This window comes from Typha latifolia, chromosome 1, assembly GCF_019914945.1.
Source record: "Typha latifolia isolate L0001 chromosome 1, TyphaL0001v2, whole genome shotgun sequence".
Classification (NCBI taxonomy): Eukaryota; Viridiplantae; Streptophyta; class Magnoliopsida; order Poales; family Typhaceae; genus Typha; species Typha latifolia.
In genome coordinates this window covers 4,064,450-4,081,613 of record NC_133086.1, presented here as the reverse complement: position 1 = coordinate 4,081,613, position 17,164 = coordinate 4,064,450, and the positions used below count along the sequence as shown (strand labels likewise).

Here is a 17,164-nt window from a genome sequence, read left to right as displayed (position 1 = left end):
CTTATGCTCCTCTCCCAGTATATTTAACTAATAAAAGTTCCAAGAGCAGAACATATTTAAATGAGGAGAACATATTCATCTGGATAATAAATTAGAGCACAAAAGAAAGATTTAAATCCCTTATACGGAAAAGGATAAGAAAGCCCAACCTGAAACCAAAATACAAGAGCAGCCCATCATTAGGACTGCAAATGGGCCAAGCTGAACAAGATCAGCCACCTTCGTGTTCAGCTAGTTCAATAAAAGAGCTCAATTTTTAATCCATGCCTGGCCCATTTTATGAACCGAGCAAGTTCAAACTGAGCCAAAATTGAGGCTAACATGAGAAACTTGTGATCTACCTTAATTATCCTGACACCTAGTGCTTATGGGTGTACAATTGGATCTAGCACTACTATCTCCTTGAAGATAATAACCACTTTTAGACATAAATGAATGTGCATTTAACTACAACCGTTGAACCAAGTTATCACATCCAGTGTCATAAGAATTGAAGAGGTTATAATATTCACTATTTATATTCTCCGAAAATTTCCACAAATGCCATAAATTCAGAAACAGGATGAGTAAGTACCTGACAGGAACTAAGATTGAAACTGCTCCAGCATATGCCATAGAAATATTATGAAGCTATTATAGGGATCAACTTGACTATTGGTTACAGTTCAGTACTATATCATTCTAGTATGCTACTAGAATGGGGAATCTACACAGGCATCAAACAAAGAGGTCAGCCCTTTTAACAACATGAATTGAATCTCCCAAACTTCATTATATACCATCGCAAGTGCCAGTAGGTTGAAACTCATCTAACTTTATCTTTCTCCTCAAAACACAATTAAACTATGTGTTTATCTTCTCTGCTGGAGACCATGTCTGGCTCTTGGTTTCAATCTTACAATGCAGATGTGAACCCTTAGGAATTCCCAATGGTGGATTGAAACATGAGCAATTATCAACAGTATAAAGCTCCCAGTTCTTAATACTACATTTCTCCAAAGCAGAGGCTAGTCTCTGGCTTTCAGTACCAGGAGGATGCATCCCATCTGGGCTAACAAGCACAGCCCCTGTATATGATATCCCGGCAGCCTGAGCTGCCCCATTATAGTGAAACAAACCCCAGCTAAGATCATCTGAAACATCTACAATTGTCCAAAATTCTTTTGATACTACACCATTGTCTAACACACTGAAATTAAATGTACCAGGAATGCTTGCCCTCCTCACCCTATACCTTCTCCGCCTCCAAATTAATTTCCCTTCAAGGGTTCTCACTTGGAAAACTGGCTCATACCAAAATGACCCCTTAGCTTTTCCCCTGTAGAACAATTGGTACTGACATGGGAATTGGTCATATGCAGGATTTTGCCCTGCTACTACACGCCAACTCCATTCTAAATCACCTAGCCAACCAATAAACAAATCTTCTGCAGTTTCATAACTCAACTTTTCTCCCCTGAACATAGACAGAGGAGGTACAGATGGCTTACTTGGGATATCTGCATCCAAGTCAAGACAATTGTTCTTCTGCAAAACACAGAGAGAGAAAGCCTCCAGATATGGACTCTCATAAGAGGCAATACAACGATAGTTGCAAACTTGATCTGCTGGAGAGCAGGCATTCAAGCATTGAAGTGCTTTCCTACAGTTGGGATCAAATAAACAATTTAATATCTGAGAGCCACAGTTTTTTATCATACAATTGAGAGTGGACAACCCCTTGGCCCTCAAATTTTTGAGTATTGGAACAGGTCTTATGTAGGAATTGATGATCACTAGCAAACAGAATCTAATATCATCTGAGTTGTGCCTCTCCCAAGCATCTGAGACAGTCTTAACCACCTCCATGGATTTATCACTGCTGCTTAGTTTTGAGACATTAGCTAGTCTGCTAAACATGTTCTTTTCTCCTCCAAATTGAATGAATGATCCTCCAAGTTTGTTTAATAAAGCTGGCGATGATTCAAAGCAGATGACATTTGGAATAAGTTCACTATTTTTCCTGAGCCAATCAATCGCCGCCTGATCTGTTATTGCAACATTCACCAACATATTAGAACGGTCTAGTTCCCGTCTGATATTTTCATGATCTATGCCAATAGATCTATCCGTATAGACAAGCATTTCAAATCCTTCATCCACCCACTTTAGCCTACTGGCCTACAGCAAGAAGGCAAGATGCAAGTGAAAAGATGAGGAATCAGATAAATCCATGATGCAAAAGCAGCAGTAGAAGCTAAATTCCATAGGATCACCTTTTAATTAATATGTATGTTATGTCTCACCAAATACTTTACATGTAAAACAAGAAGCTGAAAAGTCTTCACCCTTTAATTACATTGATAATATAATCAGATCTTTGGGAAACCATAAGCATCTGTGCAAGTATTAAAGCAGCCACATCATGACAGATCCAAAAGTGATGTGAGCGTCAATACAGCACTACATTCTTGGTGATCATCAAAATTGTCATACTATTACGTTAGATATGTACACTTAGGAAAATAGTTGTTATAATCTCTCTAAGGAGTAGCACTGACTGCAAACAAAATGATCCAACCAAACTTTATCTGTGGATAAAGAATAACACACTTGGAAGTAAATGAATAACCCCTCAGTTATCAATTCTATGGACATTATAGCATACTATTCCTCCATTTCCTACTCGATCAAATCAATAGCCATAAGTGAATCCTTTAGGTCCTTTAATATCCATAGACATAACACCAGATGACATGAAACAAATCTAATCAAGTCCACAACTTTAGCAACAAAAACCAAATCTTGCTTCGTTTCCCGCTCACCGTGTGACGCATGACCTCCTCCCATGTAGCATCCTTCATCGGGCTAATGCTCCCTTCGCCGACGACGGCCACTATCCTCACCGGGTCGCTCTCCTCCTCTCGCGCTAGGGCTCGAACCGGAGCGTGGGAAGATGTCATCCGACGAAAGGGCGGCTTGATGCGGAGAGGAAGGGTCGCGCCGGCGCCGCCTCCAGGGTCGGAGACACGGGGGAGGGCGGAGAGGAGGGAAGCGGTGTAACGAGGCGGTCGAGGGAGAAGGGGATGAGCGAGATCGAGGAAGGAAGGAATGGAGGAGAGAGAGATAGCCATTTCTTGCGCCAGGGAGAGGGGACTGGAAACTTCCGAGACTTCGTGGATGCAGGATGCCCGATAGATCGACGATATATAATAGGCGGCTTTGGTGAGGTTTACTGCTTGTTGGCTCTGTTCGGATAAGCAGGGTTTATCCGTACAAGAAGACCCCGATAACTTCTTACTTGCGGGATATCTATCCGTAGGTTATCTACTGAGACAGAAGTTATGAGTTTGATTCTCTATTAACATTGTGGTTGATATTAAATTAATTTTTCATTAGAGCGTTATGCGTATTATTTCCCTATTACACAATTTATACTTCTCTGTTTTACCTCCTAACCTAATGCTGGTAATGGATCGATGATGCCGGAGAGACATAAACGACTCCCATTATTCACAGACATATATGCATATATGTACACGTGTTTTTACTGCAGAGATTTTTTACTTACCAGTTCTGTATTAAAAAAAAAAGGAAAAGGAAAGCAGTAGCAAATATTGGCACAAGAAAGAAGTATAAATAATTACTGAACAAGTTTGTGTAAAGGTGACTTGAGCTCAGAATCTTTCCCACAATATTGACAAGGAAATCTACAAAGAGTGAAACAATTATAAAAAAAAAAGGAGAAGAAGAAAATGAAAATTATAGAGACAAATTACCAGCTTCAGATAGGTGATAAAATTACACGAGAAGTATAATGCATACATACATCAAATAAGAACATTCATATTACATTAGAAACTTGGTCGGGGTTGATCACAAATCCAATAGGTGCAGACCTGCCGCGGGAGGCTCTGCGGGATAAGGACGGATTCCTACTTAGTTCAACATTAGGTGGTATGGAAGTTTCAGGTGAGTGGCCAGAGATGCAGAGTGCTCCAGTCTCGTCCTGATTCCAGTAAACTTCAACCATAAGACCTCTGGGATTCTCTGATGACTCTGTCCCAGGAATTCCGACAAACTGGGCTCCCTTTGGAATCTGTATAAACACCAAAGACGGGTTTTAATCCATGGAACAATAAAGACTCATTGGTATTACAATTTGGACAAAATTTTGAAAAAGAATAACAACTTCTCTTAAAAAATTTAATGAGTAATCTAACTATATAGATTGACAAAACACGAAAGTCATGAAATCATCAACATATCTCAATTTAGTAAAAGTAAGTGAAGACTCCACCATGAGCAATACCGTGGCCCAGGACAGGCGCAGTTCAAAGATATACAGTTGAAAGCGTTCTAGATCAGCAAATTATAATTAAATGATTCACATAAATGAGTCAGTCTAACCTTAATTGAAGATCCTGATGATAAGTCTAACGTCACTAGATTTCCCTCGGCAGCAGAGCTTTCCAGCTCTGCTTGTTTTGCAATGTTTAAGAATACCTCTTCAAGTGTGGCGAGACCAAGTTGTATGTCTGAGATCCCAAATTCTCTTTCCCTATCTTGGAGTTCCTCAAAAAAATTCTGTTTTCAAAGACAGAAAAAAAAAATCATGCTTATACTTCCTTTCAAAAGTTTGTACAAGTCCAAACTAAAAGCATAAGGTATTACTGTTAAAAGAGGCTCCTTCTCATGTGGGATGACAAAAGTTAAAAATGTCTTGTTCTCCTCTTTAGGGCCAATGTCAAGACGCTGTGGAGTAAATGCTGTTAGGCACTTTCATAAAAAAAAGTCTTATTGATTTAAGATTATCAACACTAGACGTACATCTCGAAAAAAGTGTATCACAGGCTCAAGATGAGGTTCACTTGTGGCTGCATCGTTAAGGATGTTTGGACTTTGCGCTGGAGCATTTCCAGAGAAACTTACATTAGCAATATAGCCAGTTCCGAACCTTGATTTTAGGCGTATTGAGGTTCCTATGCACCGCAATTTCCCCTTGGCCATAATAGCTATTCGGTCGCTTAAAATGTCAGCTTCCTCCATAGAATGGGTTGTCAATACAATAGCTCTTCCCTTCTTTGCAGCTTCAATGATGTCCCACACATGCCTCCGAGTTATTGGATCCATTCCTGTAGTCTGAGTAGAATATGACTTAATCAAAAGTTGCATCTGACACTGAGAATGTAACTCAACAGCATGAGTCATACTCCATGCAGTTTGAATCAGATACTTTCCATTTCAAGCTCCATGGAGTATGAAAAGAAGTCCATCTCTACCAATTAAACAGTCTTTAGCCGCTATGTCTATTGATGTCTAATATCAATTGAAGTTGCAAACTAAAATTTAACAAATATTATATTTCTATCAGAATCTAAAAAAGATAAGCTTAAGCCTCTAATTTCCCTTTATATGTGCATGAAGAAAAACTGGATTATTCAAATTCACATATCATGTTCAATACTTCTGTGTCTAGAGGGCTGCAGTTACAGTGAAAGTAATTGCAGTTTGGATTCAGGAAAATCTTTAGCAACGAGGGTAGCTGTTACATCTTGCCCATTCTATATCGAGCGCAGGCAGGAGCCTAGTGCAGTTTGACACCATGGAGGAAACAAAGACAAAGTCGTGCTAATCTGATTATAAACATTATTGCTTGCCGCATGCTAGGAAAATCCAAAATAGTCTTGGGCTTACAGGCTAGGATTCCTTAAATATAGAAAGCAGTATTAATTATGATCGCCGACTCTTTATTCTATTTCCTTGCACTACTTTCCTATGGTTGAGCATGTGTTATATATTTGACATTTTCCTACAAATCCTGAAGGTTGGAGCGAGAAAAAGAGCATGTCATATATGTTAGGTTCTGCTTGCGAGGATATGGGATTTGAACAATTGGACTTCTCAAGTTAAGGTATTATGAGATAAATATCAATCAGGCAAATATTGATACATATCTACATAGTAACTTGTCCTAGGAAAATATGACAGCTACTCACTAAATCAAATGAAAAGTTTCATGTGGATTATATAGATGCAAGGAAAGAGAAGTTCAAGTATTTCCATACTGGCTCATCCAGAAAGACCATCTTTGGATCACCAATAAGGGCTATGGCAACACTGAGCCTACGTTTCATTCCTCCACTGTAGCTCCCTGCTCTTACTTGAGCTGCATTAGTAAGTTTCACCTCAGCTAATGATTTTTCAGCTACCTGCATGTATAACAATCTAGGTAATTACTCATTGCAATGACTACAAGAAAAATTAAACTAAGGTGAAGACAATTGGGATGAAAGTGAGCACCTATGATTCTATGAATCGCAACAATCAAGTAATGAAATGAAAGATCTTGGCAAGATGGCAATACTAAATATAACTTTGGAAAATAGCAAATGCAAAATAAGGTCAAATGCTCACAGGATGTAAAGCACCTACCGATTCGATTGTAGAAGGGGGTAAACCTTTAATACTAGCAAACAGCTGCAGGTGCTCTTTAGCTGATAATGCATCCCACAGAATATCAAACTGCGAAGAGCAAAAAGAATTATGAGATCGTTACTTTTGTACGGCAAATAAACAATTCTTTAATTAATGATGATATGAATGGTGGAACAAAACACAAATACCTGCGGGCAAACTCCTATCATCCTTCGAATGTTTGACATGCCCACGGAGCTTCGAACAGAATATCCATAAATCAAAGCTGTAAGATGGTGCAATGGATTATTGTAATGTTCCTTCTCTATATCCTGATCAAATTGATGTTGATATTATACTTTTAAGATAGAAAGCTTTTACCATCTCCTCCCGTGACCGGTGTAATACCAGTCAAACAATTAATGACGGTTGTTTTTCCAGCTCCATTGGGTCCGAGAAGACAAAATAGTTGATCTTTTGCCAGGTTTAACCATATGCCCTACAAATTATCACGCTAATAAAGATATGTCCAAGGGGACATCTGCAGTTCTATAGATCCTGATACAACCTGACAGGAAAATAGGATGAAATGTAATACCTTGACAGCATGATAGGGCGGAGACCTTCGGCATTTGCAGCAACCAATATTTGTGGTGCCAGGGTATGTTTTTGTTAGACCACGTATATGAACAGCAACACCAGGATCTACCTCACCGTTATTTGCTTGTTGTTTCACAGTGCCTTCCTCTGCAAGAACATCCTCATCACTTGGAGCAGAATCATCTATTGGCGGAATTGAACCAGTGCAGCTACAGATGCTTCCCTCTGAAAGATAACACATAAATATTAAAAAATGCGTAGAAAATCACGAGTGTAGAGAATTTTAACTTATAAGGATTGTAGCTAGGTGATGCTCTTTAAATCACAACCTTCAACCTTGCTTCCACCTCTCCCTGTCCAGTATGAAGGATTCAAAAAGTAAATCATTGATTTTCTCACACCACTAGAATTTGGAATTATGTTGTCCAAGTAAATCGCCAGGACAATCCATAAAAAGAATGTTGAGATGAGCCATTTGTAGATAACTTCCTGTTAAGTACACATCCTCAGTATCAGATATGAGAATCATCAACATTTTCAATAGCAAAACTTCTCCATGAGCTGAACTTTGGACATACAATAGTTATAACACAATCTGGTTCAAACGTAGTACATTCTCCACGCCTACTCCAGCTAATTCCTTTGTCATCAGAAGTGGCTGTGGCATTGCCAAGCAAATCAAGAGCTTTGGCAAGAAGGTTGGGAGGAAAGAAGGACCAAATAACTCGATAATACTTTTCAAAGCTGCTATCATACGGGAAGCCAAATGTTGTGACAAGCTGCAACAACCAAAAAAGTTGATATTACCTCTTACTATTTGGAGAAAGCACGATATCTATGATTTTTCTCACAAAATAAATTTACCTGGGTCAAGAAGCCAATTATGAATATCGAAAATCCAACAGTAGTTGCTGATGCAGATTTGCTCACAAAAGTTGATATCATGAAAGCAAAACTAAGCTGCAGAAGATTACCTATGTCAGAAATGGACCTTTCATCCAATGAAATGAGTAAAGTAAACCTCATATCAATAGGAAATATATATGAGATCTAACTATATTAGAAGAACACATAAAATTAGATGTAAATCTTAATTGAAATAGAATTTCATGTACGTTAGACAAAAATAACAGAAGATAGATAAATGAATGAGAAAGATTACCATATTAAGTTGGAAAAGGAAGAAGACAAGGAACAGAACAGCAAAACTGTTATGCAAGAAAAAGTTGAACTGAAACATCATCCCAAATAGAACAGTGAATAGTGCAGCAAGAAGTGTGAGAAAGGCTTCCCATGTAAGCCAAGACAGCCAATAAGCAGATTCATAAAGGCCCATTATAGACATGGCCTGCAAATGTTCATCAAACTTCCAACAATCAGCAGATATGAAACATTTTTGATAATGTGCAATAGAGTGCAGAGCAGATGAAAGTTCAAACCTGACGAAGTTTAAGTTCTTTCTCTGCTACTAAGGAACTGATCTGGAAAACAAAACCAAACATGGCAATTGCAAGAAAAAAAGTCGGTCCTGCTGTTCCAACGGCAGAGAAAGTTTCTGTTGCAGGGTGAGCAAATTCCTTTAACCCTACAACCCAACTAAAAGATGGATCTGCCACTCAGAAAAGTTAAAGTAAGTCGCATATTTAATAATTTATTACCAAAGAAAAAGCATCATTATGATCATTAAAAATTAGAATGAATTGTTCATACTTAGTTGTTTTATGAGGCATTAATAATGAATCAGCTAAGTAGTTCACAATTTTGTCAGCATGATGCATCCAAGACAAGGAGACCTTAAGCATTTACGTTACTTCTAAATTTCTGGTAATAATCTCATAGACAGGGATTTACAGGTAGAAAACTCGCAACAAGATCTCTATATATATTATTTGGTGTCGTCTTAACTGGTATTACTTTGTGATCAAAGAAATAAAAACCTTAAACTTGTCCAACAACTTCACCAGCTAGAAGCCAAACATGTTGATTTGTCATCCTAAATTACTCATCACATGTTTCTGTGTATGTATAAAATCAATCAAGATTACAATGCCAATCAGCATCGCCTGCCAACACATGGCACAAGGGTTGACAATGGACTCTCCTATGTCGAGGAAGGTTCCAAAAATCGGTATCGGGATCGGGATTAGTATCTGCTGTATCGGCCGCCTGTATCGGATCGGATTATTTTAACTAAATAAAATTTTAAATATTATTAAAAATGTTGAGAAATTTCTAAAAAATTTAAAAAAATTATAAGAAAATAAGAAATAATAATTACTCACATATAAAGTCTAAAAAGTAAAAATTTCTTTTCCTCCCTCTCTTCTTTCCTATCCCTCTAACTGAGTATCCATTCTCTCCCACACACTTTTTTTTCTATCTTTTTCTCTCTCTTTTTCTCACCCTTTTTTTTTATCTTTTCCTCTCCCTCACTCTCTCTTCCTTTTTCCCTCTCTCTCTCTCTCATACCCTCTTTTTTTTTTAATCTTTCCCTCTCCCTCACTCTCTCTTCCTTTTTCCCTCTCTCCCTTTCTCTCCCTCACTCTCTCCTCCTCTTTCTCTCTCTCTTTCTCTTCCTCTTTCTCTCTCTCTCCCTCTCTATCTCTCTAGATGCTGCTGACAGTAGCAGTTGCCAGCTAGGCTAGCAGTAGACAGTTGCCTGCTACAGCCGCCTGTAGTAGCAGCTGTCTGCTCCTGTATAGGCCGAAACCGGGTGGATCGGGATCGGCCGAAACTGGAATCCTTGGTGCCAACGTGTATCGTTGCTTGTATCACTCAGTACAGGTAGGGTATCAAGCAACACGTTTGTATGCTTATTTAGTGGACCAAAAAGAATAAGAGGACAAAGAGAGATGTATAAGAGAAGGTCGAATCAAGGATAGGAACTTCAAATCTCAACAAAGATATTTTTCTTATCTTCTCTTTTTATTTTCTTTGGTTTAAAACCAAATCTGAGATTAATAATCTTAGAAGTAGCAAAATGAGGCTAGATCTATCATTTACAAGAGTTATTCTAGATAGATATGTAAATACTCTTCAAACATAGGAATCAAAGGAAAAACAAGATTTTCCTCAAATTTTGCCCTAAATTTTAAAAAACTATGAAATTATTTGACATTATGTATTAAATCATATTTTTAGTTTGTTACTTGACTTTTTCTATATTTTTAATTAAAATAGGCCTTTTATAAACATTATCTTGGGATAAAATATTATAATGCAGGCTCTACTACATATATTAAAACTAAAAATATGTATAAAAACTCCTTAAAAACCTATTAAGAGTCATGCCAATATGATAGTGGCACACTGCAGCATGCCGAGTCAGCATAGCATGCGCCACTAGCTTGACTTGAAATCGATCATATATATTTGCATGCTAAATTCCGGATCTAAAATTGGAATTAGAAGAAAGTTCTAAAAACAGAAAAACATATTAAGATGCTCAAAAGAAATTATAAAAAATGAATGCTTTCTCAACCATCATTGTGATAGGATACCTGAAAGAATGTCACAGCATCTTAATGAATGACATGCGTAATGCCATAACAAAGTGTAGGCTAACTTTCTCGTTAAACCAGCTAGAAGATGCAACAGGTATGGAAAGGCATAGACCAAATAAGTGTAATATCGGAGATACAAGCTTAACTTCTTCCAATTTCCAACATTTTGTGAGTGAGATTTTCACACAAGGGTAATGCCTGAAGTACAAATTGTTAAAACACAATTTTTATTCAGATTCATTTGATGTTGGTAAATTCAGCATTCCAGTCTCAGCAGAAAGCCTGAAAATCTGATATAAAGTATAACTAACAGAATATGCAATACCTTCCTCATCATTTACAGTTTTAAATAAGTGTTACATCATCACTAGGATCTTTCACATAAAGTCCTTTCAATAAGGGTATTTCTATGAATGAGGTTTGAGCTGCCTCGGTACATAGACAGGCACATTCTAGTATTTGCCTCATCCCAGTGGATTAGCTCTAGGACTTTCAAGGTTAAAGACGCTCCTAAATATAATCTTAGATTTCAACATGTGCTCTTGTAAGTCAACCTTAAGTAGCATTGTTCTTCTCAAGAACAAACTTTACTCTGATAAGCCCCATTCCAAAGTGTCTAATTTACATTTCCTCCTAGGCATAGTAATTAAGCACAAAGGGAGTTATTATACTTGACTCTATAACTTGCAATGCTAAAGGCCCCTCCATGTATAATCTCTTAGATTTCAGCATGCAGTCCAGTACCGTCAGCCTTAAGTAACATAGTTCCTCTCAAGAACAAATATACTCTGATAAGCCCCATTACAAGGTGTTTGATTTGCCTTTCCTCCTATATGATGAAACAGTTCTTATATATTATTGACTTATAAGGCCATTTTTTTATTTTGTGAGAAGGAATATAAAATGTGCATCTTCTAAGTGTTGAATGTATATTGGAAACAGTCCAATGTGGCATATCATACGCAAGCAGCGGTACATGGATAAAAACCAGTACCTCCAATCAGTGACCTTGCAATTTCCCGCTCAGCAGCAATTTGAAGTGGAATCTGAAACTTAAATGTTGGGTCTTCAAATGTCCCTCTTCTAGCTACCGGAGTGGAGTTTGTCTGTATGCCATAGCTTATAACAGTGGAATTTCTTTCGGTAAAATGCAAAGCACCAGGACAACGCATAGGATCACTTAAGAGCCATACGTCCACTTCATCAGGAGTTCTAAAAGATTTCACCTGTGAGAGTCATAAGCATAGACATGTTAGGAAGTAATCAAACTTCCCCTCAATTCTAACTAAGACGAACCATGACATCAAAATTATGCACTTCTTAGAAGCTATTGTGAACATCAAGATTCTCAATTTTATCTGAGACAGAAAAGTAAATAGGAATGAAAAACCAAAAATGGGAGACCAAGATTATGGCTTTTCGTAATGTCAGCTTGATTAGCAAACTATGACCAAGAGACATGGTATTTTGCATATCACCGCCTAAATTTAGCCTTATTGTAGAAAACTTCCTCTGTTTAACATATATGCAAGTCGACTCCTATTGTTTAGATAAATCTTTGAAAGAGCCGCAATAGCTAGTTTATAAGGAACTAGAGTATCTTATACTCGTAACTCGTACAATTAATAATGCCACACTCGTCCATTTTCTAAATGACTCAAAGGGAATTTTAGTTAGAAAAACATAATATACTCATAATATTCCTTTATTAATTACTAGGAGGTGCGTTTTTAAATATATCAAAAAAGCTGTCAATTTACAAAAAATGTAGGCCGACAGAAGTACCCAAACAACCACAATATTCCAATTGAAAAACAAATTGAGGAAGAGGAAGCGAAACGACGTCCTTTTATGATCTATTTTGAGAATCGATCTCTTTGTTTTTGTTTTTTTTTTTTTTTGTGTTTTTCTGTTTAACTACTTTTTGTAAAAGGGAGATTTTGCTCAATAAGATTAAACTGAAGGTAATTATACAAAATTAAAAATTTAAAGACAACTTAAACTGGAGATCATGGTCATGTCATTTCCGTTCTCTCTGGTCTTAATTATAACTACATAAGCTATTAAGGTTGCATAGAAAATGAGAATACGTACAAATTAAACCCTATCCTCTCAAAATCCCCAATGTTTCTAATCTAACGTACAGTTGACCAGATCCACTCTCCAAACCGTAAAAAACGAAACTAAAACAAGGAAGGAACAATCCCTAACCCTAGCCTAACCTTTTCCGGCGGAATAGATCTCCCTGGATTATTCGCCATGATAGCCTTAACAATGGTCGCAATCCGCGCACTCGAGTTGCCGCTCCACACGAAGTCAAAGCAAGGGGTCTTGACGAAGTACTTATCCTCGCAGGGCGGGATCGGCGGCGACACCACGGCCTCGGGATCGTAGACGTTGTGGTACGCGGTGGTGGCGGAGAAGCGGGACCGCACGGCGCGGTCGATGCAGAAGATGAGGAAGATGAAGAAGAGGGAGGAGAAGAGCTGCAGGAAGGCGGAGCGCTTCTGGCGCCATGTGAGGATCGCGTTCTTGCGGAGGAGGGCGGTGTACTGCTGCGCCATTAGGCGAGCCCCGTATTGGAGTTCCATCTCTCTCTCTCTCTCTCTCTCTCTCTCTCTTGGGAGAGACGCAACGTTATGCCGTTATGGGAAGAAGAAGAAGAAGACGATAAAAAGGAATCGGTATATTTATAGGGCGAATTAACACCAAGGTGTAGTGCTGTTACATGTAACATGTCACAGTAAAATGTCCTTTCAAATACTACCGATCGATAACATATACTGCTTGACAAGTTTATAACGAGTTTTTGACCAAATTAGCCCTCTTTCAAACTTTATTTACTAAGATAATCCTAGGCCAACTTACTACTAAAAATGATTTGCTATCGTTATCAGTAACACGCTAATAAAATCAGTACTTTTATTTTTAGATAGAAATATCAACTAATTTAACATCTATCGCTCTAAGTTAATGAAATAATTAGCTGAATTTTTCAGTGGTTTATTTCTCTAAATCACCGCACTTATTTGGATAACCAGCTTCATTTTTAATATGAAATACTAACAGATTCAATTAAGTCTATCTTAATTTTTATATTGCCACGTACGAATTGTTGATAAGTTTATTATTTTATTAACAGCTATGGTCAAATAGATTTTTTTTTTGTTATTAAATTTGACGTGCAATCTATTTTGATAAATAAAATTAATTAATGATTATTATCTTTCTATATATTATATTTTTATTTTTATCAAATGCTAGAATATCTATCGTAGCAAAAGGCTTTATAAATATTCTAAAAATAAATATTGCTATAATATATTAGTATAGTAGTTAAACAAAAACTTATCTCTATACTAGTAAATTAATACATACTTCTCTCTAATCTCCTCTTCCGGTCTAATATTTTATATTTACCAGCAAAATCTAAAATGTTCTTTCCTCTCCTCATCTATCCACTAAAATATTTTAATCATTTACTAGAATATTTCTTAAATTTATTTTTTATATTATATTAAATATAATTATTATACCACTATAATAATTTACAACCGGTATATATATAGGGGCAAAAATGGACCGTATTTTCTCTCTCTGTCCAGATTAAAAAATATTATTAAATTGTTCTTTTAGAAAAATTCTCGAGTATATTTGAGAATATTGTTGATGCGTACTCGAAATATTAAAATGTAAAATAGAGGGTCTCTTTTGCAATAATACTGAAATGTACGTGAGAAGAGATGTGGTGGATACTGTGGGATCGTGGATAACAAAGCGAGGATTAAAGAAGAAAATTATCATAACTTTATTATTATTATTATTATTATTATTATCATAACTAATTAAAAGAGCATTCAATCAAAAATATTGTTCACATTTTTTACATTTGCATGTATGTTACTGTCGGTTTTATTTAATGGTCTGTATTCTTAATTAGTAATCACTGTCTAATAAAAATAATTAATTTAAGGAGTACTATAAACCCAAAAAAAAAAGAAAAAATAATTAATTGCTCTATATTTTATGAGAGAAGTCCTCGACTTAAATAATTTTCTTATCTTATTTTTTTAGATCTGAATAACTTTTGCTGTTATTTTATTTAGAATGCAAATCCCAAGAATTTCCTTGTTTCAAGAAAACCATTCGCTCCTCTAGTTAATTAATTATTGGTAAACTTTAATTATTAACAGCCTAACCAATGGAAGATGGACATTTAATCTAACAAAATATCGTTAGTATATACCATCAAATCCTCTGTATAAATTAATCAGAATCCAAGGGTTGGTAATTTCGTAGAAGATGTTTTCTTTTTCTTTTTCTATTTTGTGCATAAAAAAATGTTTAATTACATTTTTCACCTTTTGTGTGGTTATTGAGCTTGTTGATGAGGGCAATTTGGTCATGCTAATATTAATAGGCATTTTTACATAATTGCCTCTAAAAACTTTCAAAATATTATAATTATCACAAAAATTATTGTGCTATATTAAAAATATCATTATGATAGTTAAATTTAAAATCATAATTAAAACACTACTTAAATTTAAAAATTAATTATAAAATAGTGGTAATTTTAATATTTTAAATAATGTAATGACAATTGTGATATTTTGAAAGTTTTTAGTGGCAATTATGTAAAAAAAGTCATTAAAATGATAAAAATTCTAAGGGCAATTTTGGAAATTTGAGTTTTATTGGTCAAATTGAATTATTTTTTTTTTTTGGACCATTGAGTTGTCTTACAGAGTTGACAAGAATTATTATTATCCATAGCTAACATAATGGTATACATGTCATTAATATTTATGATGTGCACAAAGATGCCCAAAGAATTATAATTTTGAAATATATATGTATTTAGTAGATATGAAAGTCATGTGGAAGGAAACTTCATGGAAACTATATGCTTCTATATTTATATTTCTCAAACTGTGGTACCAAGTCCACTGAATTATACCACACTAGTCCACATTAATTCTCAATGTTAATTCCACTAGAACTACCAGGAAAACGACTTTGAATTAATTTAGCTTCATAATTCACTCACTACAAAAGTAGTAGAAGTATGCTTGGCATCCAAGGAATACAGGTAACACTCAAGAAATTCAGAGAGAAATTTTGAAGATTAATCAATTTATATTTCTGGGATAAGATAAGACGAAATCGACGATCAAAGTCGCCTTCTAAGAAATTTCGCATATTATGTCACCTTACGAAAATTTATATAGTTGTCGGTTTCGCTACGAAATTTAGAGAGTATACCAACAAATAAGAAGCATTTGAGAGATATAACTACCATTGAACTGCATCTGAAGAAGAGTATGGGAATTAATATAATAATACTTCCAAAAATATTTGTGATTTCTTCATTTACTAATGAGTTAGTGGAACAAGTCTGAAGCTTGGAGATGAAGTTAGAGTTATAATATTACCAGATTCATTTATTAATGTGTTAATATACATCATCTATTTCCAATCCCTTGTGGCTACATGCAAGACTTTGGATTCTTGTAGATGAAGTAAAGGTTTAAAAGACTAATAACTGGTAACTAATCCAAGCCACAGATTGGTCAAACTAATTCATTCGTTGAATAATCTCCAAACTACGTACGCGGCGAGGATGGTGATCGCTTATTATTATAAACATAATGGGAGGGCATTATTGTCATTTTGACAAGGCACGTAGTTTGGGTTACGATGTGTTTCATCTTGTCTGTTTGACTTTGGAATATATCACCTGCAGCTTTCCGTGTAATAATTGAGACGTGGCGGTCTGGCAATCCACTGGATTTGACAGCCGGTTGGAATAATATGAGCCAATCACCGTTGAGTGGACGCGGTATATGTTTGACTGATGTGAACTCTCTTTTTTCTTTTAAACTTTATTATTAAAAAAAATGAGAGGCTCAAAAGACAACCCGAATTTGATTTATTTGCAGTACTATTTGTCTCACGATTTATATGTTGGACAGTTATTTGATTGCTGGTGTAGAAACTGAATCAGAACTTGAGAATCAGTTTCAAAATTTATTTTTTCTAAGTTATGCTACAAAAGAAATCTCAATAGATAGCTTATGAAATTTCTCCCTTTCAAATCTCACGTTTAAAATCTCACAATCAGGTGGACTTTTGGATATATTTGCAAACAAATTTTTATATAAATCCTCAAACTCAAAAATAATGTATATAAAAGTTTTTTTTATAAAATCTTAGAAATTTAAGATCGCTAATTAGGACAATAATTTTTAAAAACACATAATTTTATACATTTTACTATAAATTAATATTTAAAAAAAAAATTAAGAACCGATTTAAAATAGTCCATATTGATTCACATGAATATGCTTAGGTAGAAGGAGAAGCGGTGATATGCTAAACTTTTTATTCCATCACATAGTGGGAGTTGACTTTTAGTTGCCCCAGTTAAATGCATTGTTGAGTTCAAAAAAACTGGATAACGATGATAACGACAACTTGGCAAGTACCGTTGACCCTTTAAAAACGTGTTATAAATAATATCTCATATCCAGAGTTGGGGCCCACTCTTGCATATCGACCCTCCGGAGCAATTTACGTGGGGCCCATTCTAACTTCTGACCAACTTGGCCAGGTTCATGATCGTAGCTTCTTGGTGAGCAATTATATAATCTACAATTTTAATT

At 35.8% G+C, this 17,164-nt stretch overlaps 2 protein-coding genes across 2 annotated transcripts; both read right to left on the bottom strand.

The window, feature by feature from the left end:
- Positions 1 to 609: 609 nt before the first annotated feature.
- Positions 610 to 3,205, bottom strand: LOC140791891 (uncharacterized). The gene is made up of 2 exons (XM_073142611.1): positions 2,805 to 3,205; positions 610 to 2,160 (listed from the first exon to the last, which is right to left on the bottom strand). The coding sequence occupies exons 1-2, from the start codon at positions 3,111 to 3,113 to the stop codon at positions 844 to 846; spliced, it is 1,626 nt and encodes a 541-aa protein (XP_072998712.1). The 5' UTR covers positions 3,114 to 3,205; the 3' UTR covers positions 610 to 843.
- Positions 3,206 to 3,596: 391 nt separating this feature from the next.
- Positions 3,597 to 13,154, bottom strand: LOC140791875 (ABC transporter A family member 2-like). The gene is made up of 16 exons (XM_073142575.1): positions 12,722 to 13,154; positions 11,494 to 11,725; positions 8,436 to 8,605; positions 8,159 to 8,344; positions 7,861 to 7,956; positions 7,575 to 7,775; positions 7,326 to 7,485; positions 6,995 to 7,221; positions 6,778 to 6,895; positions 6,606 to 6,682; positions 6,415 to 6,504; positions 6,048 to 6,191; positions 4,810 to 5,121; positions 4,654 to 4,734; positions 4,390 to 4,566; positions 3,597 to 4,078 (listed from the first exon to the last, which is right to left on the bottom strand). The coding sequence occupies exons 1-16, from the start codon at positions 13,088 to 13,090 to the stop codon at positions 3,824 to 3,826; spliced, it is 2,895 nt and encodes a 964-aa protein (XP_072998676.1). The 5' UTR covers positions 13,091 to 13,154; the 3' UTR covers positions 3,597 to 3,823.
- Between the last annotated feature and the right edge of the window lie 4,010 nt (positions 13,155 to 17,164).

Excerpts from the sequence above, each read along its gene's own strand:
- LOC140791891 (XM_073142611.1), bottom strand. The coding sequence starts at position 3,113 with ATGGCTATCTCTCTCTCCTCCATTCCTTCCTTCCTCGATCTCGCTCAT. Across the intron at positions 2,161-2,804 it reads AGGAGGTCATGCGTCACACG|GCCAGTAGGCTAAAGTGGGT; the intron begins GTGAGCGGGAAA and ends TTCTTGCTGTAG.
- LOC140791875 (XM_073142575.1), bottom strand. The coding sequence starts at position 13,090 with ATGGAACTCCAATACGGGGCTCGCCTAATGGCGCAGCAGTACACCGCC. Across the intron at positions 8,345-8,435 it reads AAGAACTTAAACTTCGTCAG|GCCATGTCTATAATGGGCCT; the intron begins GTTTGAACTTTC and ends GAACATTTGCAG. Across the intron at positions 4,567-4,653 it reads AGAAGGAGCCTCTTTTAACA|AATTTTTTTGAGGAACTCCA; the intron begins GTAATACCTTAT and ends CTTTGAAAACAG.